The following is a 27,099-nucleotide window of genomic DNA, read 5'->3' as shown; positions in this document are numbered from 1 at the left end:
AGTGGACCAAAGTGTCACGGAGGGAGCAGTCCGTGTAGAATGCTGACAGAATATGAGGGCAAGATCTGTTCAGTGGTTGAATTATGCTGGAGCTGACAGATATGATGGAAGATGAGCCTTTGAATGCGAGGGCCGGTGGGGTGAAAAGTGAGGACAAGAGATCTAGGTTAATGCCAGGGAACACAGGTTCAAATCCCACCACGGTGGAACTTAAATTAAATTAATAAAATCTGCACCTGAAAGTTTCAATAATAGTGAACATGAAACTATCATAGATGATAGAACTGGTTAAATCTATTAAATTATCTCAGTGACATGTGCACAGCATTGTAAATAGTGTACATATATGAAGTACTGCTGATGTCATCTATTCCTTTGCTGTCACTGGGCCAAAATCCTGGAATTCCCTCCCTAACAGCACTATGGGTGTACTTGCACCTCAGGAACTGCAGTGGTCCAAGAAGGCAGCTCACACCACTTTCTGAAGGGCAACTAGGGATGGGCGATAAATGTTGGTCTAGCCAGCTACATATATATCCCGTAAATAAATTTTAGAAATCATAAAAATTGAGTGCCAGAGCTAACACTTCAATTAAGCATTAAAAGCAGGGGATTATTATTGGCCTCGTTGTAAAAATGTTTGACTGATCTGGTAACATCTTGAAGTGCTGTATGAGGGCACATTACTTATTAAATAGATTACTATAAGAAGTTTAGTTGTTAACCCCTTGCTTACACATAGCAGAAAACAGAAACAGCTTCTGGATCATGGGTATGAAGTTTGCTTACAGGGTGCTGTTGAAAGACAGAACAGTTCTACAAATATTTTCAATTAAACGGGATATGTAATGTTTTCACATTTGGCTATTTCAAACTGTAAACGTACCCACATTTGTAAGGAGTACTAAATAATACAACCCTTTAAAACTACATTTCATTTAAATTCCAGATGGACAAGTTACATTACATTAAATAGAGAAGAATACACATTTATTTGTATGGAGTCAAATGAAGGAAACCTACCAGCAATGTGGTTGGCGATCCTTGTTAGCGGCTTGGGAGGTAGGGCAGGGGGTTGTTTAGGATGGGATTGTTGCTTTGGAGGGGTCTCTTCAACATTGCAATGGAAAGCTACAGACTTTTTAGGAGGCAGTAGCGAGGGTGGTTTAGCTGATGAATCTTGCTCAGGGACAAATGCCCTACTGTCTGTGGGACTATCTTCAGCAGCTGGAACACAAACAGAATTAGAGATTTTTAAAATAAACAAGGAAAAAGTGATAGAATTCAAGGGCCATATAAACATTTATCAAGTTTAACAACCAATATACAATAAGTAAAACAGCAAATGGCTAAACAGAATGCATTTTCCCCGTATCTGCGTGGGTTACTTGCAGGTGCACCGGTTTCTTCACAGAGTCCAAAAATGTGTGGTTTAGGTGGATTGACCATGGTGAATTGCCCCTTAGTATCCAAAAATGTGTAGATTAGATGTATTAGCCATGCAAAATGTGCAGGGTTACAGGGATAGAGCGAGGGAGGTGGCCTGGATAAGATACTCTGCCAGAGAATCAGTGCAGACTCGATAGACCTCACCTGCACTGTAGAGATTCCATAACACTTAAAAGTTGCAACATTTCTGTTTGGAGTTTGAACATTCAAATAATTGTGAAATGTTTATTTTTAACAAACCAGCTGTGCTTGATAAAATTATAATTTCTGTTAACGTTAAATTTGTCTTGTTAATAGACCTGCTCCGAACAGAAATCACTTTAAGTTCTTGTTTGTATTAATTAGCTAGGTAGGAAGCCTGATTTTGTAAAAGTTCATATTGGAGGTTTGAGTGCAGCCCACAATTTAAAACAGTGGTTTAATCATGGGCTGTTCATACTCACATTTATGCGCTCTCAGTGGGTAAGTCTCTTTCTGGAAGCACCATCAGAAAATGAATTTTCTCCTGGTGTGGAGCTTCTTATTGTGAGAAACTTACAAGTACTCAGGAATTGAAAAGAACAAAAAACAAAGAAAATTACAGCACAGGAATAGCATCAGCCCTTCAGCCCTCCAACCCTGCACTGACGATGCTGCCCATCTTAACTAAAACCCACTACCCTTCCGGGGACCATATCCCTCTATTCCCATCTCATTCGTGTACTTGTCAAGACACCCCTTAAAAGTCACTACCATATCCGTTTCCTTCCGTTAGTGTGGCGACCAAAATATTCCAAGTGCAGCCTAACTAAGGTTCTATAAAGTGGCAATATGACTTGCCAATTTTTAGACTCAATACCCAGGCCAGTGAAGGCAAGCGTATGCCTTCTTGACTATCTTCTCCACCTGCATTTCCACTTTCAGTGACCTGTGTACCTGTACACCCAGATCCCTTTGCCTATCAATATGCCTAAGGGTTCTGCCATTTACTGTATATTTTCTATCTGTATTAGACCTTCCAAAACGCATTACCTCACATTTGACCAAATTAAACTCCATCTGCCATCTCTCCGCCCAAGTCTACTGATCTATATCCTGCTGTATCCTCTGATGGTCCTCATCGCTATCCATAAATCCACCAACCTTTGTGTCGTCCGCAAACTTACTAATCAATCCAGTTACATTTTCCTCCAAATCATTTATATATATTACAAACAGCAAAGGTCCCAGCACTGAACCTTGAGGAAACCACTTGTCACAGCCCTCCAATCAGAAATGCATCCTTCCACTGCTACCCTCTGTCTTCTTTGACCGAGCCAGTTTTGTATCCACCTTGCCAGCTCATCTCTGATCCCATGTGACTTCACCTTCTGCACCAGTCTGCCATGAGGGCCCTTGTCAAAGGCCTTAGTGAAGTCCATGTAGACAACATCCACTGCTCTACCCTCATCAATCATCTTTGTCACTTCCTCGAAAAACTCAACCAACTTTGTGAGACAGGATCTCCCCTTCACAAAACCATGTTGCCTCTCACTAATACGTCCATCTATTCCCAAGTGGGAATAAATCCTGTCTCGAAGAATCCGCTCCAATAATTTCCCTACCACTGATGTAAGGCTCACCTGGCCTGTAATTACCTGGATTATTCTTACTACCCTTCTTAAACAAAGGAACAACACTGGCTATTCTCCAATCCTCTGGGACCTCCCCTGTAGCCAGTGAAGATACAAAGATTTCTCTCAAGGCCCCAGCAATTTCCTCTCTTGCCTCTCTCAGTATTCTGGGTATATACCATCAGGCCCTGGAGAATTGTCTACCTTGATGTTTCTCAAGAACCCCAATACCTCCCCCTTTTTGATCTCAACGTGACTCAAACTATCTACACATCCTTTCCCAGACTCATCATCCGCCAAGTCCTTCTCTTTGGCGAATACTGACATGAAGTACTCATTTAGTACCTCACCCATTTCCTCTGGCTCCACCCTTGTCTTTGAGTGGGCTAACCCTCTCCCTGGCTACTCTCTTGCTCTTTATGTATGTGTGAAAAGCCTTGGGATTTTCCTTAATCCTGCTGACCAACGTTTTTCATGACCCCTTTTAGCTCTTCATACTTCCTGTTTAGCACTTGATTTGGATTAAAGTGAGGGAGAGTTGCGCAGCGTCAGCCTTACTCTCACTTGCCAATTCCCATCTAGATCCAGTGGCAAGACAAGAGTCAAGGCAGCTGGAGGTGGGACTAGGCACAGTGGATGACCAGGATGTCTTCTGTGTTTTGCTCTGCTCTTCATGTTCCACGACGCTTGCAGAGACCGTCTTCCTGACCATTGGTCCTTCCATTGTTCTTGTCCGCTCAATCCGCCGGAGTCTGTCTTCACATGCTGGGAAAGACATCTCCCTATCTCACCGAGGGTTGAGACCCATCGACTATCCTCACCTGGCTTAGCTGGCTTGTCGAGGCCGTTGCCCAGGGTGTGGCCGCTGTCGCATGCAAACAACTACGGGGAGCCACAGGTGAGAGCTGAGTGCCAGGTGGGAATACTTTAATCCAAATCACGCGCTAGTTTCAACATCATCATCATCATCATGTGTCCTGTTCAACCCTTGAAGTCCTGTGGTGATGGGCGAGCAATGAAGCAGCAGGTGTGGATACACTGGGAGCTGTAGTCACGGACCTGCACGCAGGTGGCTCAGGTCTAATGGTAGTTTTCCGCTGACTGAAGCAGCAGTGGAACTCGGGGTCTACCTGGGCGACTGAGCAGCCCTCTTCAAGAACGCACTGCTCACCTCTGTAGAATAAGGAAGGGGCTAGAAAAGGTGCCTTAAACATTGCCTGCTTCACTACACCCTGATCAGTTTACCGTGGCTGGCGGGGATCCCATCTTGCGGTCAAACAAACAAAATAAAACACAAGGTGACACCGCTCATCATTGGCACTTGGATCATGCGCACGCTTTTGAACAACCCTACAGCAGATTGACCAGAGAGAAGAACAGCCTTAGTTGCCAGACAGCTTGCAAGATACAACATTGACATTGCAGCCCTGAGTGAAACTTGTCTTGCCTACGTAGGTCACTTGACTGAAACTGGAGGTGGATACACTTTTTTCTGGAGCGGTCGTGGCAGTGATGAGCATCATGATGCTGGAGTTGGATTCAACATCAGGAGTCACCTTGTTCGAAAACTTGATCGTCTACCCAAAGGTGTGAATGACATTATGCTTATGACATTACAGCTTCCGCTACAGAACAGAAGTCAAGCCACCCTGATCAGTGCCTATGCCCCCACAATGAACAACCAGGACAAGATGAAAGACAAGTTCTACGAAGAACTAGACACCCTACTATCAGCAGTGAGCAGTACTGACAAGCTGATCTTGCTTGGTGATTTCAATGTAAGAGTAGGGTGTGACTCTGCAATCTGGCAGGGAGTCATTGGGAGGCATGGAGTGGGCAAGTGTTACAGTAACGGCCTACTCTTAATGAAGACCTGTGCAGCACACAACCTCCTCATCACCAACACAACCTTCCATCTTCCTACCCATAACAAGGCCTCCTGGATGCACCCCCCTGCTCTAAGCATCGGCATCTTATTGACTATGTCATTGTCAGGAGAAAAGACAGGCAGGATGTCAGAGTAACCAAGGCCATGTGTGATGCTGACTGCTGGACAGCTCACAGGCTCATTGTCTCCAAAATGAGGCTCCGCATCAGACCCAAGAGGCGACCATGAGGAAGCAAGGTTATGAAAAGAATCAGTGCAGCCAAGCTAAAGAAGCCCAGCATAGCTTCAGCACTGGCTGAAGACTTAGAAATCAAGCTTGCTGACCTACACCTCGCAGGCAGCACTGAGGATGACTAGGAACGCTTCAGGGATGCTATCCATACATCTGCGCTGAAGATGCTTGGGCCCTGTACCCGCAAGCAGTATGATTAGTTTGATGAGAATGATGAGGAGATACAGGCTCTACTTGTTGAAAAGCACCGTCTTCATTGGGCCTGTCAGAATGACCCATCTTCAACTGCCAAGAGAAATGCTTTTACCAGTGCTCGCAGGACAGTCCAGAATAAACTGCGTAAAATGCAGGATGTCTGGCTGAGTGCCAAGACAGATGAAATACAGGGATACGCCAACAGAAATGACTTGAAACGGTTCTATGAAGCTCTCAACCCTTTCCACGGACCTCAATCTCTTGGGAGCTCCCCCCTCCTGAGTACAGATGGCACAACCCTCATTACAGAGAGGGCTCAGATCCTGCAGAGATGGGCTGAACACTTTGAAGCTGTCCTCAACCGACTGTCATCTATTAACGATGAGGCAATTGACAGGATTCCCCAGGTTGATATCAACAGCGCCATGGATGTCCCAGCGGTAGTAGCCAAAGTCACGAAAGCTGTCAGCCAGCTATCCAGTGGCAAAGCCCCAGGGGCAGATGCCATACCCGCAGAGATCTATAAAGCTGCTGGTCCTGCATTTACTGAGAAGCTCACCAAGTTGTTCCAGTCCTTTTGGAAGCAAGGATCCATTCCTCAGGAACTTAAAGAACTTAAACATCGTACACCTCTACAAGCGGAAGAGCAATCGGCAAGTATGCAACAACAACCGAGGAATCTCACTGCTCTCCATTACAGAAAAAACCCTCGCGAGAGTCTTGCTAAATTGTCTGGTCACTCATCTGGAGCTGTGCCTGCTTCCAGAGTCACAGTGTGGCTTCCGCAAAGGTCGTGGGGCTACTGACATGATTTTTGCTGTGCGCCAACTTCAAGTGTCAGGAGCAGAATTGTGAGCTCTACAAAACCTTTGTTGACCTCGTGAAAGCCTTTGACACTGTAAGCCGACAAGGCCTGTGGAGGATCATGTCAAAGTTTGGCTGCCCTCCCCCAAATTCATTCAGACGGTACACCAGTTCCATGATGGCCAGAGTACTGGATGGTGGAGAATCCTCTGAGGCATTCCCAGTCACCAATGGCATCAAACAGGGCTGTGTGCTCGCACCCACACTGTTCAGCATGACGTCTACTGCCATGCTGAATGATGCCTTCCAGGACAGTGTTGCTGGAATCAACCTCAAGTACAGAGTGGATGGGAAGCTCTTCAACCTGAGGAGACTTCAAGCTATTACCAAAGTGAAAGAGACTGTTCTGAGAGACTTCCTCTTTGCCGATGACTGTGCCCTGTTTGCTGGCTCAGAGCCAGAGATGCAAGTCAGTATGGACAAATTTTCCATGGCGTGTGACAACTTTGAACTCACCATCAACATTAAAAAGACAGAAGTTATGCACCAGCCTGCTCCTCATGCACCATACACAGAACTCTTAATCACAATCAAAGGGCAGAAACTACAGGCAGTGGACCAGTTCACTTATCTTGGCAGCACCCTCTCCCAAGCAGTGACTATTGATACAGAAGTTAACTGCAGAATAACAAAGGCAAGTTCTGCTTTCGGTAGACTGTGTCCCACTGTATGGGAACGTCGAGGAATCAGCCCAGCAACAAAACTGAAGGTACTCACTACCCTCCTGTATGCCTCTGAAACATGGACTGTGTATCGAAGGCATGCATGACAGCTCAATCATTTCCACATGACTTGTCTTCGCAGAATATTACGCATCCGATAGCAAGACAAAGTACCAGATACTGAAGTTCTCTCTAGAGCAAGTCTACCATCAGTCCACACACTGCTGATGAGAGCGCAGACACAGTGGGCAGGTCATGTCACCCATATGTCAGATGAGCACATACCCAAGCAGCTCCTTTTTGGGGAACTCTCTGCTGGAAAACGCTCACACGGAGGGCAGAAGAAACATTTCAAAGACACACTCAAGGCCTCCCTGAAGTTGCTTGACATTGACACCACCACCTGGGAAACGCTGGCACACAATCACCCTACTTGTTGCTGCCTCATCCACAAAGGCTGTCAAGATCACGAAGCAAGGTGCATTGCTGAAGCACAACTTAAACGTGAGCTGCGCAAGTCCAGAGCCACCAGTGTAACAACTACAGTGTCTACATAAGTCTGTCCAATATGTGCCAGGACATTCCGTGTCCGAATTGGCTCGATCAGTCATCTTCGGACACACTGCAACCAGCCTCAAAATGACTAATGGTGTCGAGGTCCTCATCGATGACGATGGACGAACAACAACAACTTCTTGTTTAAGTTTCTTTCTACTTTCCTTGTATTCCATACTTGCTTTGTGTGTTCCCAGCCTCCTAGCTTTGACAAATGCTTCCTTCTTCTCTTTGACTAGGCTCACAATATCTCTCGTTATCCAAGGTTCCCAAAACTTGCCAAACATATCCTTCATCCTTACAGGAATGTGCCGGTCCTGAATCCCTATCAACTTCCCACATGCCAGATTGGGTATGGTAGAGGGATTGAATTTCAGAGCCGTGAGGTCATGTTGCAACTGTACAAAACTCTGGTGCGGCCGCACTTGGAGTATTGCGTACAGTTCTGGTCGCCACATTATAAGAAAGATGTGGAGGCATTGGAAAGGGTGCAGAGGAGGTTTATCAGGATGTTGCCTAGTATGGTGGGAAGGTCTTATGAGGAAAGGCTGAGGGACTTGAGGTTATTTTCATTAGAGAGAAGAAGGTAAGAGGTGACCTAATTGAGGCATACAAGATGATTAGATAGGGTGAACAGTGAGAGCCTTTTACCTCGGATGGTGATGGCCAACACGAGGGGACATAGCTTTAAGTTGAGGGGTGGTAATTATAGGACGGATGTCAGAGGGAGGTTCTTTACTCAGAGGGTAGTAAGGGTGTGGAATGCCCTGCCTGCAGCAGTTTTGGACTCGCCAACTTTAAGGGTGTTCAAATGGTCAGTGGATAGGCATGTGGATAATATTGGAATAGTTTAGGTTAGAGGGTCATTGGATTGGTTTCAATTGTCGGCACAACATTGAGGGCCGAAGGGCCTGTACTGAGCTGTAAAGTTCTATGTTGATTTTCCCTCAAACATCTGCCCCCTCTCTACATTCTTCAGTTCCTGCCTAATATTGTTGTAATTAGGCTTTCCCCAATTTAGCACCTTTACTTGAGGACTACACTTATCCTTATCTATCAGTACCTTAAAGCTTACTGAATTGTGGTCACTGTTCCCAAACTGCTCTCCTACTAAAACATCGACCACCTGGCCGGGCTCATTCCCCAGGTCCAATATGGCTCCTTCCCTAGTTGGACTATCTACATACTGTTTCAGGAATCTCTGGATGCTCCTTACAAACCCTGCCCCATGCACGCCCCTAGCACTAAGTCCCAGTCAATATAGGGGAAATTAAAATCTCCCACCACAACAAAGTGTTACTTTTACACATTGCCAAAATCTGCCTACCTATCTGTTCCTCAATCTCCCGCTGGCAGTTGGGTGGCCTATAGTAAACCCCCAACATTGTGACTACACTTTCCTATTCCTCAGCTCTTTCCATATTGCTTCACTGTATGAGTCGTCCGAGGTGTCCTCCCGGAGTACAGCTGTGATATTCTCCTTAACCAGTAAAACTATGAGGGTGACTAAACATAGCTTGTTAGCTTCAGACTTGACTTCCTGACAGGTATCCCCAGTGTCAGAAATGTTAATTTATAACCTTTTTCCAATCAAAAGAGCAAAATTGTTTTTAAACATATCTTCTAAGAATGAAGGCAAGGAAAGGATTTTCCCTGCAGTCTTCTCGATCCTGCAATTCAGGCTCAAATGGAGGTCAGAAGTATGTATTGTGTGGGAAGCTGTCATTCAATGTGAGCTAACCCAAATTGGACAATTATTGGCCAGGCGTGTCATCCATTTGCAGATGGCAGGTTTACTTCTGTAGCAGGAGTGCCAGTAAATAGCTCTTTCGCCTGGAAGTAGCAGCAGGGTGCCATTGCAAGGTAAGTGAAGGAGAACGTGTCACAAAACGGAGGTGATCTCCCTAACATGTTGAAGTGCAAAATTAGAAAAGGTAGGGTATAGGAAAACCTCTCCACAGAGTTGTCTGTGGCTGCAGCTGAGCTCATGCAGACAGGAAGGGCCTCTAAGTCTCAGGGCTTGGGATAAGGGGGTACACAATGTGGTGTGTAGTGCTATGCTTATTGGATGATTAATCCACCCAGGGTACTGCTCTGTGTCGAATCTACCACAACAAATAGTGTAATTTGAAATCAAAAAAAAAATCTGGTATTAAAAGTTTAATGATGGCCCATGAAACTATTGTCAATTGAAACAAAAATCCATTTTGTTCACTAATGTAATTTAGGGATGGAAATCTGCCTTTCTTACCTGGTCCTGACCCACAAAAATGTGGTTGACTCTTAAATATCTCATGAATTGGCCAAGCAAGCTATTCAATTGTGTCAAACTGCTACATAGTCAATAAAAAACAATGAAACTGGATGCACCATTAAGAAAAACCTGCATGGATTTTAAAAGGAGAAGTTATGTTTAACTAATTTGCTTGAGATTTTTGAGGAGGTAACAGAAAGGGTTGATGAGGGAAATGCTGTTGATGTGATGAACATGGACGTTCAGAAGGCACTCAATACAGTGCCAAACAATAGACTTGTGAGAAAAGTTATAGCTCATGGAATAAAAGGGATAGTAGCAACATGGATATAAAATTGACTGAATAAGAGGAAGGAAAGTGCAATTAATGGCCAATGGTTATCTTTGGGCTGGAGAAAGGTTTATAGTGATGTACCCCAGAACCTTTACTTCTTTTACTGACATATGTTAATTAGATCTTGGTGTGTAGAGGAAAATGTCAAAGTTTGTAGATGACACACTTAGAAGTTTTGTGATGAGGACAGTGTAGAACTTCAAAAGGACATTTTCTTAATCAACCAACTGTAGGGTTTGCTGTTGCCATTTACCGTGCCTAGGTGGTGCATTCAGTTTCTTTTTTTTATAGACTTTGTAACAGTTTGACACAATTGAATAGCTTGCTTGGCCAATTCAGTGCATGGTAGGTCATGTTTGACCAATCTATTATAGTTTTTTGAGGAGGTCACCAGGAAAGTGGATGAAGGGAAGGCGGTGGATGTTATCTACCTGGATTTCAGCAAGGCCTTTGACAAGGTCCTCAAGGTTAGTTAGGAAGGTTCAGTCGCTAGGTATACATGGGGAGGTAGTAAATTGGATTAGACACTGGCTCAATGGAAGATGCCAGAGAGTGGTTGTGGAGGATTGCTTCTCCGGGTGGAGGCCTGTGACTAGTGGAGTGCCGCAGGGATCGGTGTTGGGTCCATTGTTGTTTGTCATCTATATCAATGATCTGGGTGATAAGGTGGTAAATTGGATCAGCAAATTTGCTGATGATCCAAAGATTGGAGGTGTAGTGGACAGTGAGGAAGGTTTTCAAAGCTTGCAGAGGGATTTGGACCAACTAGAAAAATGGGCTGAAAAATGGCAAATGGAATTTAACGCAGACAAGTGTGAGGTATTGCACTTTGGAAGGACAAACCAAAGTAGAATGTACAGAGTAAATGGTAGGACTCTGAAGAGTGCAGCTGAACAGAGGAATCTGGGAATACAGGTACAGAATTCCCTAAAAGTGACGTCACAGGTGGATAGGATCGTAAAGAGTGCTTTTGGTACATTGGCCTTTATAAATTGGAGAATCGAGTATAAAAGTTGGAGTGTTATGGTAAGGTTATATAAGGCATTGGTGAGGCTGAATTTACAGTATTGTGTACAGTTTTGGTCACCTAGTTACAGGAAGGATGTAAATAAGGTTGAAAGAGTGCAGAGAAGGTTCACAAGGATGTTGCAGGGACTTGAGAAGCTGAGTTACAGAGAGAGATTGAATAGGTTAGGACTTTATTCCCTGGAGTGTAGAAGAATGAGGGGAGATTTGATAGAGGTGTATAAGATTTTGATGGCTATAGATAGAGTGAATGCAAGCAGGCTTTTTCCACTGAGGCTAGGGGAGAAAAAAAACCAGAGGGCATGGGTTAAGGGTGAAAGGAGAAAAGTTTAAATGGAATATTAGAGGGGGCTTCTTCACGCAGAGAGTGGTGGGAGTGCGGAATGAGCTGCCAGATAAAGTGGTAAATGTGGGCTTACTTCTAACATTTCAGAAAAACTTGGACAGGTGCATGGATGAGAGGGGTGTGGAGGGGTATGGTCCAAATGCAGGTCAGTGGGACGAGGCAAAAAATGGTTCGGCACAGACAAGAAGGGCCAAAAAGCCTGTTTCTGAGCTGTAATTTTCTATGGTTCTATGACATAGATAATTGGTGGAGAGGGCAGATGGGGGCAGATTAAGCTTAATGCAGAGCAGTGTGTAGTGTCATAGAGACATGGAGGTTTACAGCATGGAAACAGGCCTTTCGGCCCAACTTGACATGCCACCCATTCTTTACCATTAAGCTAGTCCCAATTTCCTGTGTTTGGCCCGTGTCTCTCCATGTCAAACTTATCGAGTGACTGTTTAAATGCTTTTTAAAAGACAGAATTGTACCTGCCTCTACTATTACCTCTGGCAGCTCGTTTCAAACGCTCACAACCCTGTGTGTGAAAAAATTGCCCCTCTGGACCCTTTTGTATCTCTCCCATCTCACCTTAAACCTATACCCTCTAGTTTTAGACTCCCCTACCGTTGGGAGAAGATGTTAATTATCTACCTGATCTGTGCCCCTCATTATTTTATCGATCTCTATAAGATCACCCCTAAGCCTCCTACGTTCCAGGGAAAAAAATCTCAGTCTATCCAGCCTCTTCTCAAACCATCAAGTCCCGGTAGCATCCTAGTAAATATTTTCTGCACTCTATCTAGTTTAATAATATCCTTTATATAATAAGTTGACCAGAACTGTACACAGTGGGGGCAATTCTCTCATTCCACTACACTAATTTTTTAGTGTATTAATTTAGTAATTTTAAAATTTTTTAGTGCAGCTGGCAGAATCTCGCAGCGACTGATGAGTCGCACATGCGTTCCCCTATAGTAGCAACTCCCAGCGCTGGATTTCCGGTGTTAGAACATAGAACATTACAGCGCAGTACAGGCCCTTCGGCCCTTGATGTTGCGCCGATCAGTGGAACCAATCTAATGACCCTCTAACCTAAACTATTCCAATGCTATCCATATGCCTATCCACTGACCATTAGAATACCCTTAAAGTTGGCGAGTCCACAACTGCTGCTGGCAGGGCATTCCACATCCTTACTACCTTCTGAGTAAAGAACCTACCTCTGACATCCATCCTATAATTACCACCCCTTAATTTAAAGCTATGTCCCCTCGTGTTAGCCATCACCATCCGAGGAAAAAGGCCCTCACTGTCCACCCTATCCAATCCTCTGATCATCCTGTATGCCTCAATTAGGTCACCTCGTAACCTTCTTCTCTCTAATGAAAATAACCTCAAGTCCCTCAGCCTTTCCTCATAAGACCTTCCCACCATACCAAGCAACATCCTGGTAAACGTCCTCTGCACCCTTTCCAATGCCTCCTCATCTTTCTTATAATGTGGCGACCAGAACTGTACGCAATACTCCAAGTGCGGCCGCACCAGAGTTTTGTACAGTTGTAACATGACCTCACGGCTCCGAAATTCAATCCCTCTACCAATAAAAGCTAACACACCGTACGCTTTCTTAACAACCTTATCAACCTGGGTGCCAACTTTCAGGGAGCTATGCACATGTACCCCGAGATCTCTCTGCTCATCAACACTACTAAGAGTCCTTCCATTAGTCCTATATTCTGTACTCCTGTTACTCTTACCAAAGTGAATCACCTCACACTTTTCCGTATTAAACTCCATCTGCCACCTCTCGGCCTAGCTCTGCAGCTTATCTATGTCCCTATGCAAACTGTAACATCCATCCTCACTGTCTACAACTCCTCCGACTTTGGTGTTGTCAGCAAATTTACTAATCCATCCTTCTACACCCTCATCTAGGTCATTTATAAAAATGACAAACAGCAGTGGCCCCAAAACAGATTCTTGAGGTATACCACTTGAACTCCAGGTTGAATATTTCCCATCAACCACCACCCTCTGTCTTCTATCAGCTAGCCAATTCCTGATCCAAACTGCTAAATCACCCTCTGTGATGTCACATCCTTGCCGGAAGTTGGCGGGGAGCTGCATATATTATGCAAATGTTAATTTCAGTGTAATTTCGATGCCATTAGCAGGCCCGAGACTGAAGTCTCCGGGCCCGCTAGCCTCTCCCCACTCAACAGGAGTATTTCACTCTAGTGAGGTTTAAGGTAGCCCCCATCTTTCAGGCAGCTGGTGGCCCGATCCCGCTGGAGTGAAGGGGAGGTGGGGGCAATTAAGGCTCCCTAGAGGCTTGGGTGGGGGAGGGGTGGAAACTGTGCATTGGCACCTTGGCATTTCCAGCCTGTGCCCCAGCACTGCTCAAGGGGTCAAGGTACCACTGCCCAGGGAGCATCTTGGCACTGCCCATTGAGCATGGGGCAGGGCCTATAGATGAGCGATCGGTGGGGATGGGGGGGTTCCACTGCCACTCTGCAGACAGGATCGGTGGGGAAGGAGGGAGACCAACGATTGGGGTGGAGGAGTTGTCAGTTCCCTTGTGTGTGGGGGGGGGGGGTCGGCACAGTCAGGGGGAATTAAAAGGGTGGGCTTGAGATCAGAGCTGGCTGCGGCGGGGGTTTGGGGTTGGCCCAGGAATGATTCGGGGGGAGGGGGGCAATGATCGGGCTGTGGGGGGAGAGCCGGCATTGTAAGGATCGCGGAGCTAGCTAATGATCGAGCTGGCCAGCAATCAGGAGGCCGGCAGAGCGGGGCTACTGATCAGCACGTGCACAGTAGCACTCTCAATGCACCAATTTCATCCTTTCCAGGGAAAGACCCCACCCACTGATTTACAACAAGATACAAAGTAGTGACTTCTGCAGTGCATAGGGTGTGGGAGATTCTTCTCTGAACTCCCACTGAAAAAAACACGAATTACTCAGTTTTCATGGGAATTTGACACTTAGTTTTTTTTGGGAGAATTCCAACCAGTATTTTAAGTATGGCCTTACCAATGTCTTGTATAACTTCAACAAGACATACAACTCCTGTACTCAATGTCCTGACCAATGGAGCAAAGCATGCCGAATGCCTTCTTCACCACCCCGTCCGCCTGTGACTCCACTTTCAAACAGCTATAAATCTGTACTTCTGGATTACTTTGTTCTATAACTCTCCCAGTGCTCTACCACTAACTGAGTGAGTCCTACCAAAATGCATCACTTCGCATTTATCTAAATCAAACTCGATCTTGGTGTCATCTGCAAACCTACTAACTATGTCACCTAAATTCTCATCCAAATCATTTACATAAACGGCAAATAAAAGTGGACCTGGCACCAATCCCTAAGGCATATCGCTGGTCACAGACCTCCAGTTTGAAAACGACCCTCTTGAACCACCTTCTGTCATCAAACTAATTTTGTAGTCAATTGGCTACCTCATTCTGGATTCTGTGAGATTTAACCTTATGTAACAACCTACCATTGGTACCTTGTCAAAGGACTTGCTAAAGTCCATGGAGACAATGTCGACTGCACTGCCCTCATCTACCTTCTTGGTTACCCCATCACAAAATACAAATTCATGAGACTTGATCTTCCACTCAAAGTCATGCTGACTGTCCCTAATCAGTCTTTGCCTCTCTAAATGCCTGTAGATCCTGCCTCTCAGAATACCTTCCAATAACCTACCCACTACAAATGTTAGACTCTTCAGCCATTATTTCCTAAGCTTTTCCCAGCAGCCCTTCCGAAACAAAGGCACAACACTTGCCACCCTCCAATCTTCAGGCTGTTGATGATTTAAGTATCTCTGCTAAGGGACCCGCAATTTCCTCCCTACACTCCCACAATGCCCTGGGATACACTTTATTAGGTCCTGGAATTTATCTACCTTGATGCACGAGGTGATACATTCTGACAGGAAGCATATGGAGAGATAATATAAACGAAAGGGTAAAATTCTTAAAGGGGTGCATAGATCACTGAAGGTGGGAGAGCAAGTGGAGAAGGCACATAATAAAACATGTAGCATTCTGGCCTTTTTAATCGTAGAATCATAGAATCCCTAAATTGCCGAAGGAGGCCATTTGTCCCATTCAGCCTGCACCAACAACAATCCCACCTAGGCCTATCCCCGTAACCCCACGTATTTACCCTGCTAATTGCCCTGACACTAAACAGCATGGTCAATCAACCTAACCCTACATATTTGGACTGTGGGGGGGAACCAGAGCACCCAGAGAAAATCCACACAGACATGGGGAGAACGTGCAAACTCAACACAATCACCTGAGGCCAGACTGAACCTGGTTCGCTAGCACTGAGGCAGTAGTGCGACCCACTACGCATCCCTATTAATAGAGGTGCAGAGTAAAGGAGCGAGGAGGTTATACTGAACTTATAGAGGATACTAGATAGACCTTGGATGGAATATTGTGTACAATTTGGGGCACCACACCATTGGGAGGATGTGAATACATTGAAGAGAGGCCAGAAAAGATTTACAAGAATGGTTTCAGAGTTGAGAAATTTTAGCTATGAGGATAGATTGGAAAGACTGGGACTGTTTTCCTTGAAGAGAAGGCAGCTAAAAGGAGATTTGATAGAGATGTTTAAAATCATGAGGGTTGGATAGAGTGAATAGAGAGAAACTGTTCCCCCTCATAAAGGGATCAAGAACTAGAAGACACAGATCCAAGACGACTTGCAAAATAAGCAAATGTGATGCGAGGGAAAAAAAGATTAATACAGCAGCAGGGTGCTGGGAACTAGAGCAGTATGCAAATAAGTGCAGGGACTGGGGAAGAAAATGAGACTGAGGTAAATATAGTGCAGAGTGAGTGCAGAGAGAGGGAAGCAGTGGGCTTGGTGGGGATGGAGGTCTGGAGTACATTTGTTTCAATGCAAGAAGTATAACAAGTAAAACTGATGAACTGAGAGCCTGGATTACTGAATGGAATTATGATGTTATTGCAATTATGGAGGCATGGTTAAAGGAGGAACAGGGTTGGCTACTTAACATTCTCAGATATCGCTGTTTTAGAAGGGACAGAAGGGGAAACAAAAGGAATGGGGAGTTGTATTGCTGATTAGGGAGTACATCACAGATGTGATGAGGGAGGACACATTGCAGGCATTATGGGTGTAGCTCAGGAACAGGAAGGGTGAAATCACAATTTTGGGAGTGTACAAAGAACACTATAGCACCGAAAGAGGCCCTTCGGCCCTCCAAGCCTGCACCAATCATGTTGTCCTACCTAGACCAATTGCCTGTATCCCTCTATTCCCCGCCTGTTCATCCAGATAAGTCACTAACGTGTCTGCCTCAACCACCTCACTTGGTCGTGCATTCCAGGCCCCACCACTCACTGTGCAAAAAACTTCCCCTGCACAGCTCTACTGTACCTTACTCCCTCCCCCACGCCTGTCCCCCACCCTTACCTTGAACTTGTGCCTCCTCATAATTGTCATTTCTGCCCTAGGAAAAAGCTTCCAACTGTTTACCCTATCTATGCCCTCACAATTTTATGAGCTTCTATTAAGTCACGCCTCAGCCTCCCTCTTTCCAGGGAGAACAATTCCAGTTTATTCAATCTCTCTTCATTGCTAATACTCTCCATACCAGGCAACATTCTGGTAAACCTTTTCTGTACTCTCGCCAAAGCCTCCACATCCTTCTGCTGGTGTGGTGACCAGAATCGGACACAATATTCCAAATGTGGTCTAACCAATGTTTTATATAATTGTAACTTTTATACTCGATGCTCCATCTGATGAAGGAAAGCATGCCATATGCTTTGCTTACCACCTTTTCCACCTATGCTGCCACTTCCAAAGATCTGTGAACCTGCATGCCCAGATCTCACAGAGTCAATGTTCATGATGGTTCTGCCACTTACTTATAGCTCTCATCTGAATTGGATCTACCAAAATGCATCATCTTGCATCTGGCTGGATTAAATTCCATCTGCCATTTCTCCACCCAATTTTCCAGCTCATCTATATCATTCTGTATTCTCTGACAATCTTCATCACTACCTGCAACTCCAGTATCATCTTAGTATCATCAACAAACTTGCTTTTCAGACCAGCTATGTTTCTTCCCAGTCACTTATACATATCTGCAGAATACCACTAGTTACAGACCTCCATTCTGAGAAATACCCTTCATCATTACCCTCAGTCTTCGACGGCCAAGCCAATTCTGAATCCATCCAGCTAGTTCACTCTTGATCCTATGTGATTTAATCTTTTGCACTGGCTGCCATGAGGGATCTTGTCAAATGCTTTACCAGGTCCATGTAGACAACATCCACGGCCCTTCTCTCATCAATCGTTTTTGTCTCCTCCTCAAAAGACTCAATTAAATTAGTAAGACATGGCCTCCCTCATACAAAGCCATGCTGTCTGTCACTAATAAGACCATTAGGTTCCAAATATGTATAAATCCTATCTCTAAGAATCTTGTCCAACAATTTTAACTTCACTGATGTCAAGCTCACTGACCTGGGTTACCCTTGCTACCCTTATTAAATAATGGAATAACATTGGCTATCCTTCAACCTTCTGAGACCTCACCTGTGGCCAATGAGGAAAAAAAGATTTTGTTTATGTTCATAGCTCCTTGAAAGTGGAGTCACAGGTGGACAGAATGGTGAAGAAGGCATTCAGCATGCTTGGTTTCATTGGCCAGAACATTGAATACAGGAGTTGGAACGTCTTGTTGAAGTTGTACAAGACATTGGTAAGGCCACATTTGGAATACTGTGTGCAATTCTGGTCACCCTATTATAGAAAGGATATTATTAAACTAGAAACAGTGCAGAAAAGATTTATTAGGATGCTCCCGGGACTTGATGGATTGAGTTATAAGGAGAGGCTGAATAGACTGGGACTTCTTTCTCTGGAGCATAGGAGGCTGAGGGGTGATCTTATAGAGGTCTATAAAATAATGAGGGGCATAGACAATCAATATCCTTTCCCAAAGGTAGGGGAGTCTAAAACTAGAGGGCATAGGTTTAAGGTGAGAGGGGAGAGATACAAAAGTGTCCAGAGGGGCAATTTTTTCACACAGAGGGTGGTGAGTATCTGGAACAAGCTGCCAGAGGTAGTAGTACAGGCGGGTATAATTTTATCTTTTCAAAAGCATTTAGATAGTTACATGGGTAAAATGGGTATAGAGGGATATGGGCCAAATGCGGGCAATTGGGATTAGCTTAGGGGCTTTTAAAAAAAAGAGCGGCATGGACAAGTTGGGCCAAAGGGCCTGTTTCCATGCTGTAAATCTGTATGAGGTTAGAGGCCCAGCAATTTCATCTTGTCTCCCTCAGTAAATCTGGCATAGATGCCATCTAGCTCTGGGGCTTGTCTACCTTAATGCTTTTTAGTACACTGAACACTTCCTCCCTCATAATGATGATTTGTCCTGCAGGTTTATATATTCTTCTGAGACACCACCACTGTGTCGCTCTCCTTTGTGAATACTGTTTCAGAGCACTCATTAAGGACCCCACCCACTATAGATGGAAGACAGAGGAGCAGATGTAGTCAAGCACTGGAAAGGTGAGAAAAAAGCAGGTAGTTGTGGTGGGTGACTTTAGCTCTCCCCATATTGACTTGTACTCCCTTAGAGCTGGGGGATCGAATGGAGAGCAATTTGTTAGATATGCCCAGGAGGGTCTTTTGATACAAGTACATTGACAATCCAATCAGGCGGGGGCCATTCCAGACTTGGTATTGGGCAATGAGATGGGCCAGGTGATCGATGTTTCGGAGGGGGGACGGGGCTTAGTGACCATAATTCCATTACATTGCGGATAAACATTGATAAGGACAAGACTGGCTCTTGGGAGAGGATGCTTAATTGGGTGAGGGCGCTTAATTGGGTGATTACATCTACAGGAACCAGGGTACGGGTGCAATTGGAAAGAAAGATAAGAGAGGGAGGCAATTGCATTTTTGATTAGGGAGAACATCACGGCAATTCTGAGAGGGGATATTTCTGAGAGTCTACCCACTGGGTAGAACTAAGAAATAAGATAGAGGAGATCACTTTGTTAGGATTGTACTATAAGCCCCCCAATAATCAGCAGGAAATTGAGGAGCAAATATGAAAGGGGATTATAGATAGCTCCAAGAAAAATAGGGTGTAATAGTTGGAGACTTTAACTTTCCCAACATTGACTGGGACAGCTGTAGTATTTGGGGCTTGAATGGAGAGAAATCTGTTGATTGTACTCAGGAGAATTTCTCATTCAGTATGTGGATGGCCCGACTAGAGAGGGGGCAAAACTTGACCTCCTCTCGGGAAATAAGAAGTGTTAGTGAGAGGTCATTTTGGGACCAGTGACCATAATTCCATTAATTTTAAGATAGCTATGGCGAATGACAGATCTAGCCCAAAAGTTAAAATTCTAAACTGGGGCAAGACCAATTTTGATGGTATTAGGCTTTTGTGTTCAGTCAGAGAAGAGACATCTCCCCTTTGTCTCTTGCTCTGTCTCTTTTCATTCGGCTCATGTCCAACCCTCGTTGCTCCTTGTGATGCCTTGCCCTTATATTGACACTTGTTGTTTCCTTGTTTCTTGGAGTTTTTCCTTTTTTTATTATTCATGTCAGTAAATTAGGGTGAGGGTGAGGGCTAGGGCTAGTGGTAAGTGTTAAGGTTAGTGGTAGGAGTTAGGAATAAGCCTAGGGCTATGGCTACAAAGAACAAAGAACAAAGTTACAGTTAGGGTCAGAGCGAGGTGATTGGAGAGGGGGTGCTGGAGCAGCAATGGGGTGTGGGGAGTGGGGGGGAGCAATGGGATCTGGTCCAGGGCAGCAACGTGGGGATGTGGCGGGGGGGAGTGACAAGTCTCCCAGTATATTGTGTATACTGTGCACACAGCATACTGGGAGATTGGGGCATCTGCAGAGGACCTGTCTTCTCAGGTGAGCTGAGACTCCACCCCTCCACGCATCCCCCCACCCCACCCCCCTTTCCAGTGCTGAAATTTGCATGATGGCTTCTGTATTGAAGAATGCTGTAAATTCATGTAACACAACTTGCTAAAAAAAATTTCACTTCAAATATTTTCATAAAATTTTATCCAGTGAGTTTGTGTGTGACAGTGAGTGAGACCATGTGAGAGAATGAATGTGACTGTGACAGAAAGTGCAGCTGTGAAGAAACTCAGTTCGTGTGATGGAGTGAATGAGTGTGTAGAGAGTGAGTCTGTCAGTGAGAGTAAATGAGTCCATTTGAGAAGGTGAGGAAGCCTGCGTGAGAGCGAGTGAATCCCTCCAGAACAATTATGTCCTTCCTGTAATATGGCGACGACAACTGCACAGAGTCCTCAGTGTGGTCTCATCATCTCATCAGTGTTTTACACAATTCTAACATTTTGCAATTCCAACATTTCCTGATCTGAATTTAACTTATCTGATCCGACTCCTGGGATCCCATCCCCCGCCACACTAATTTATACACTTCCCAACAGAACTAGCAAAAGCCTCAGCAAGAACATTGGTCCCAGCTCTGCCTGTGTACAGCCAGTCCGGTTTGTAGAAGCCTACCTGCCCTATAAGTGGTCACAGTGCCTCAAGAATCTGAATCTTTCCCTGCTATACCATCTCCTCAGTCACATGTTCATTTGGTCTATCCTTGCAATGCCACTCTCACTCGAATGTAGAACCAGGAGTAATCCTGAGATTACTACATTTGAGGTCCTGCATTTTAATTTATATCCTTACTTCCTGTACTCAGCTTGCAGCCCTTAGTTTTCCTATGTTGTTGGTACCAATGTATACGATGACCATTGGATGTTCACCTTCCCTCCCCAGAATGCCCTCCAGTTGCTCCATGACATCCCAGATTCTAGCACCAGGGCTACCATCTTTGAATCTCATTTGTGGCTATAGAAGTGTCTGTCTGTATCTCTAGCTATTGAATCCCCCATCATTATACTCTGCCACTTGTTTTCGTCCTGCCCTCTGAGCAGTAGAGCCACTTGCAGTGCCTGAACTTGGCTGCTATTTCTTTCCCCAGAGAGTCTCTCCCCACCCCCTCCAACAGTATCCAAAATGGTATATCTGTTTAAGAGGGGGGAACGACCACAGGGACTCCTGCACTACCTTCCTGAGTCTTTTACTGTTCCTGATGATCAGCCATTCCCTTTCTGCTTGTGGAATCCTCACCTCGCTAAACGTGTTATCCATGACTTGCTTAGCATCACTGATGCACCACGGTGAATCCACCCACAGCTCCAGCTCCCAAATCTAGTTAGCTAGAAGCTGTATTTGAACATCCTCTGCACACATGGTCATCATTGTGCAAGAGGAGCATATCATGGTTCTGAGGTTCCCTGCCATGAAGTTCCTCTTGATTAAGCTAGTTACTCCTTAAAAAAATACATCAGTCAGGGGCCTTAATTACGGTAGTAAGAAACCTTATTTCTTACGAAGCACCACAATAATTGTATGGGAGAGTGAGTGAGGCTGTATGAGAGTGAGTTAGTATATGTGAGAGCGAGTGAGCGAGTCTGTGTGAGACAGTAGGTGAGTCTGTGTGAGAGGCTGAGGAGCGATCTACCACCTCTCCACACCAATTGACTGGTGTGGCGAGCCAGTAAGATCGTGTGCAACACTAAAACTCTGGTTTGTGCCAAAAGGGCGCAAAGCTGACTTGCACAGGATTGAATACATTTTGATCCTGTTAGCACACCCAAGATGGCTGTCTGGCCTCCTAAAGCCAAGGGTAATCAATGCTAGTGTGATGGCCAAGCTGGAGGGATCAGAGGCTATTGAAGCCCCTGGGTGGTCATGGGCATGACTGGACATTGCTAGTCTGGCAGTGCCCACCTTGCTCCCTGGCACTGCCCATGTGGCCAGCAGTAATGCAGGGTATGTGGCCTAAACGGGGGAGGGACCCGAGCGTGGGTGGACCTGAGTGGAGGTTGGTGTATGATCCGGGGGAGGGAATGCACGATGATGGGGGGCTTTTGCGGGGGAAAGGGGGGTGTTTTAAAGATACTTAGGGCAGATGTGTGAGTGAGAGAATGAGATGGTGTGCGAGAGCAAGTGAATCAGTGTGAGAAACTGAGCCTATGTGAGAGACAGAGCGAGTCTGTGTATGAGAGTAAGTGAAGAGGTATTATGCAAGGGGTACAGTGAGTGCCAGGTCATGTTGAGCCTCAGGAGTCAGAGGAATCAGGTTCAGATTGTGTTAAGCCTTGTATTTCAAGCTGGCCTGAGCCTTTGGGGAGGGGGTTATTATCCATAACCATTTGAAATTTAATCACATTTTCAGACAGTTCCCAGCGCAGGGGGCAATTGCCCATCAGAAGGTTGCACTTCTGGGTAGTTGCCATGGAACCTGTAAACTTTCAGAGGGTACGCTCCTCCTCTTTGGGATGTCCTTCCAAATTAATGCCCTGGAGATTGGAAACTACAGCCCATTGTTTTGAGACAAGCCGTAAGAGACACTAGCATCAGTCTGCATCAATAATGAAAAGAACACTTATTTAAATTGTATCAATATTTTTGAGTTTAGACTAAGGAAGTAACACTTCCATAATAGCTTCCTCCATTTATGGAGCTATTATAATTTGCAATGTCGAGAATATGGTGCACTAAATCTAGTTGTACTCTGGGCATCTAGCAACCTGTTGTGATAAGATAGGAAAGGTCTGATTCTGTGATATGACAAATCCCACCTGGCTTGTCTGTTGAATCTGTACATAGAGCTCCATTGTCTGCTTCGGCTTCACCTGACACTGTTTCAGGATCCACTTCTTCCGGCTCTGACGTTTGGATCTGACCGTTCTCTATTACCTCCTCTTCATTATGGACTGGTGCATCTCCATCTGAAACCAGACCTGTCAATCAGTGGACGGAGCAGAGACAGCCATGGTGAAATGATACATCAGCAGTACACATGTACAGACACATGTACAAGCACACATACACGCACACGCAAAACACACACACACGCAGTCACACGGACAAAAATAATAATTACCATTGGTAATTCATTGGACTTTAAATTTTGGAGTACTCACATTTGGCTGCCCCTCACTAAACATTAGTAATTTATGCAGTTTTGGATTTTTGGTCTCGAACCCTGTGATAAAGAACCATAGAACTATTGAACATTACAGCACAGAAACAGGCCTTTTGGCCCTTCTTGGCTGTGCCGAACCATTTTTCTGCCTAGTCTCACTGACCTGCACCTGGACCATATCCCTCCACGTCCCCCTCATCCATGTACCTGTCCAAGTTTTTCTTAAATGTTAGAAGTGAGCCCGCATTTACCACTTCATCTGGCAGCTCATTCCACACTCCCACCACTCTCTGTGTGAAGAACCCTCCCCCAACATTCCCTTTAAACTTTTCCCCCTTCATCCTTAACCCATGCCCTCTAGTTTTTTTCTCCCCTAGCCTCAGTGGAAAAAGCCTGCTTGCATTCACTCTATCTATACCTATATAATTTTATACACCTCTATCAAATCTCCCCTCATTCTTCTACACTTCAGAAATAAAGTCCTAACCTATTCAACCTTTCTCTGTGACTCAGTTTCTCAAGTCCCGGCAACATCCTTGTAAACCTTCTCTGCATTATGTCAACCTTATTAATATCCTTCCCGTAATTAGGTGGTCAAAACTGCACACAATACTCTACATTCCGCCTCACCAATGTCTTATACAATCTCACCATAATATTCCAACTCTTCTACTCAATACTTTGATTTATAAAGGCCAATGTTCCAAAAGCACTCTTTACGACCCTATCTACCTGTGACACCACTTATAGGGAATTGTGTATCTACTTCCGGATCCCTCTGTTCTACTACACTCTTCAGTGTCCTACCACTTATCTTGTGTATTCTTCCTTGGTTTGTCCTTCCAAAGTGCAATACCTCACATTTGTCTGCATTAAACTCCATCTGCCATTTTTCAGCCCATTTTTCTAGCTGGTCCAAATCCCTCTGCAAGCTTTGAAAACCTGCCTCACTGTCCACTGCACCTCCAATCTTTGTATGATCAGCAAATTTGCTGATCCAATTTACCACATTGTCATCCAGATCATTGATTAGACGACAAACAACAATGGACCCAGCACGGATCCCTATGGCACACCACTAGTCACAGGCCTCCACTCAGAGAAGCAATCCTCCACTACCACTCGCTGGCTTCTTCCACTAAGCCAACGTCTAATCCAACTTACGACCTCTCCACCTACACCTAGCAACTGAACCTTCCTAACTAACCTCCCATCACAACCTTGTCAAAGGCCTTACTGAAGCCCACGTAGACAACATCCACTGCCTTCCCTTCATCCACTTTCCTGGTAACCGCCTCAAAAAATTCTAATAGATTGGTTAAACATGACCTACCACGCACAAAGCCATGTTGTCTCTCCCTAATAAGTCCCTGTCCGCCCAAGTATTTCTGGATCCTATCTCTTAGTACACCTTCCAATAATTTACCTACTACTGACGTCAAACTTACCGGCCTATAATTTCCCAAATTACCGTTTGAGCCTTTGTTAAACAATGGAACAACATGAGCTATCCTCCAATCTTCCGGCACCTCAGCCATGGATACCGACATTTTAAATATATCTGCCAGGGCCCCTGCAATTTCAACACTAGTCTCCTTCAAGGTCCGAGGGAGTACTCTGTCTGGTCCCAGAGATTTATCCACTCTGATTTGCCACAAGGCAGCAAGCGCCTCCTTCCCTTTAATCTGTATAGGTTCCATTATCTCCCTACTTGTTTGACTCCACGCCAGTTTCCTTAGTAAATACAGATGCAAAAAAACCATCTAGTATCTCCCCCATTTCTTTTGGTTCCATACAAAGCTGACCACTCTGATTGTCAAGAGGACCAATTTTATCCCTTACTACCCTTTTGCTCTTAATAGTAGAAACTCTTAGGATTAACCTTCACCTTGACTGCCACAGCAACCTCATGTCTTCTTTTAGCCTCCTGATTTCCTTCTTACGTAGCTGCTTGCACTTTTTATACTCCTCAGTATCTTATTTGTTCCCTGTTGCCTATACATGTCATACATCTCTCTTCTTTTTTTAATCAGAGTTGCAGTATCCCTCGAGAACCAAGGTTCCTTATTCTTATTCACTTTGCCTTTAATGACAGGAACATACAAACTCTGTACGCTCAAAATTTCTCCTTTGAAAGCCTCCCACCACATCCTTGCCAGAGAACAGTTTGTCCCAATCCACACTTTTTAGATTGTTTCTCATTTTTTCAAATTTGTCCTGTTTCCAATTCAAAACCTCAACTCCAGGACCACATCTATCTTTATCCATGATCAAGTTGAAACTAATCGTGTTATGATCACTGGAACCAAAGTGTTCCCCTACACACACTTCTGTCACTTGCCCTAACTCATTTCATAAGAACATAAGAACATAAGAAATAGGAGCAGGAGTAGGCCATCTAGCCCTTCGAGCCTGCCCCGCCATTCAATAAGATCATGGCTGATCTGTCGTGTCTCAGTTCCACGTTCCCGCCCTCTCCCCATAACCCTTAATCCCCTCGCTTATCAAAAACCCATCAACCCGCGTCTTAAAAATATTTAGTGAGGCAGCCTCCACCACCTCAATGGGCAGAGAATTCCAGAGATTCACCACCCTTTGAGTGAAGAAGTTCCTCCTCAACTCCGTTCTAAACCGCCCCCCCTTTATCTTGAGGCTGTGCCCCCTAGCCCTACTGTCTTTTTTGAGCGGGAAGAGTCTCTCCACCTCTATCCTATCCATCCCATTCATCATCTTATACGTCTCAATGAGATCTCCCCTCATTCTTCTAAACTCTAATGAGTACAAGCCTAGTTTATTCAGCCTCTCCTCATAGCTCAACCCCCTCAACTCAGGTATCAGCCTAGTAAACCTCCTCTGCACTCCCTCCAAGGCCAAAATATCCTTGCGTAAGTACGGCGACCAAAACTGCACACGGTACTCCAGCTGCGGCCTCACCAATGCCCTATACAGCCGCAGCAAGACCTCCCTACTTTTATATTCAATCTCCCTCGCTATGAAGGCTAGCATCCCATTAGCCTTCCTGACCACCTGCTGCACCTGCAGGCTGGGTTTTTGCGACTCATGCACAAGGACCCCGAGGTCCCTCTGCACCGTCGCCTGCTGCAGTTTTTCGCCCCGTAAGTAATAGTCCTTCCTACCATTATTCCTACCAAAGTGGACCACCTCGCACTTGCCAACATTAAATTCCATTTGCCAGTTCCTGGCCCATTCGCCCAGCCTATCTAGATCCTTCTGCAGATTCTCCACACCCTCCGTGCAATTTGCCGTTCCACCAATCTTGGTGTCATCAGCAAATTTCGACACTATACACTCGGTTCCCTCCTCCAGATCATCTATATAAATGGTAAATAGCTGAGGCCCCAGCACCGACCCCTGGGGCACTCCACTAGTCACCAACCGCCTATTAGATTTCCTAATAGGAGATCTAATATTGCATCCAAGGTGAGTATGTACTTCAGAATAAGGTTGCACCAAGTAAGTTCTGTCAGGGGCCAGGGGTATTGGGTGAGCCATAGAGTCATAGAGGTTTACAGCATGGAAACAGGCCCTTTGGCCCAACTTGTCCACGCTGTCCTTTTTTTTAAACCTGTAAGCTAACCCCCACAGTCGCATTTGGCCCATATCCCTCTATACGCATCATACCCATGTAACTAT

General features: G+C 45.1%; 1 protein-coding gene across 1 annotated transcript in view; it reads right to left on the bottom strand.

The window, feature by feature from the left end:
* The window catches only part of phactr1 (phosphatase and actin regulator 1), a 433,761-nt gene that overhangs the window by 98,998 nt on the left and 307,664 nt on the right, over positions 1-27,099 (bottom strand). Inside the window, exons 4-5 of the mRNA XM_080215880.1 lie at positions 23,099-23,248; positions 1,024-1,227 (exon numbers count right to left, since the gene is read on the bottom strand). Of these exons, the coding sequence (XP_080072006.1) occupies positions 1,024-1,227; positions 23,099-23,248 (354 nt within the window). The remainder of the gene's footprint in view (positions 1-1,023; positions 1,228-23,098; positions 23,249-27,099) is intronic.

The sequence above is a fragment of the Carcharhinus amblyrhynchos genome, chromosome 2, assembly GCF_965287045.1.
Source record: "Carcharhinus amblyrhynchos chromosome 2, sCarAmb.v2.hapA, whole genome shotgun sequence".
In the NCBI taxonomy this organism is placed as follows: domain Eukaryota; kingdom Metazoa; phylum Chordata; class Chondrichthyes; order Carcharhiniformes; family Carcharhinidae; genus Carcharhinus; species Carcharhinus amblyrhynchos.
This window is presented reverse-complemented; position numbering and strand designations above follow the sequence as displayed.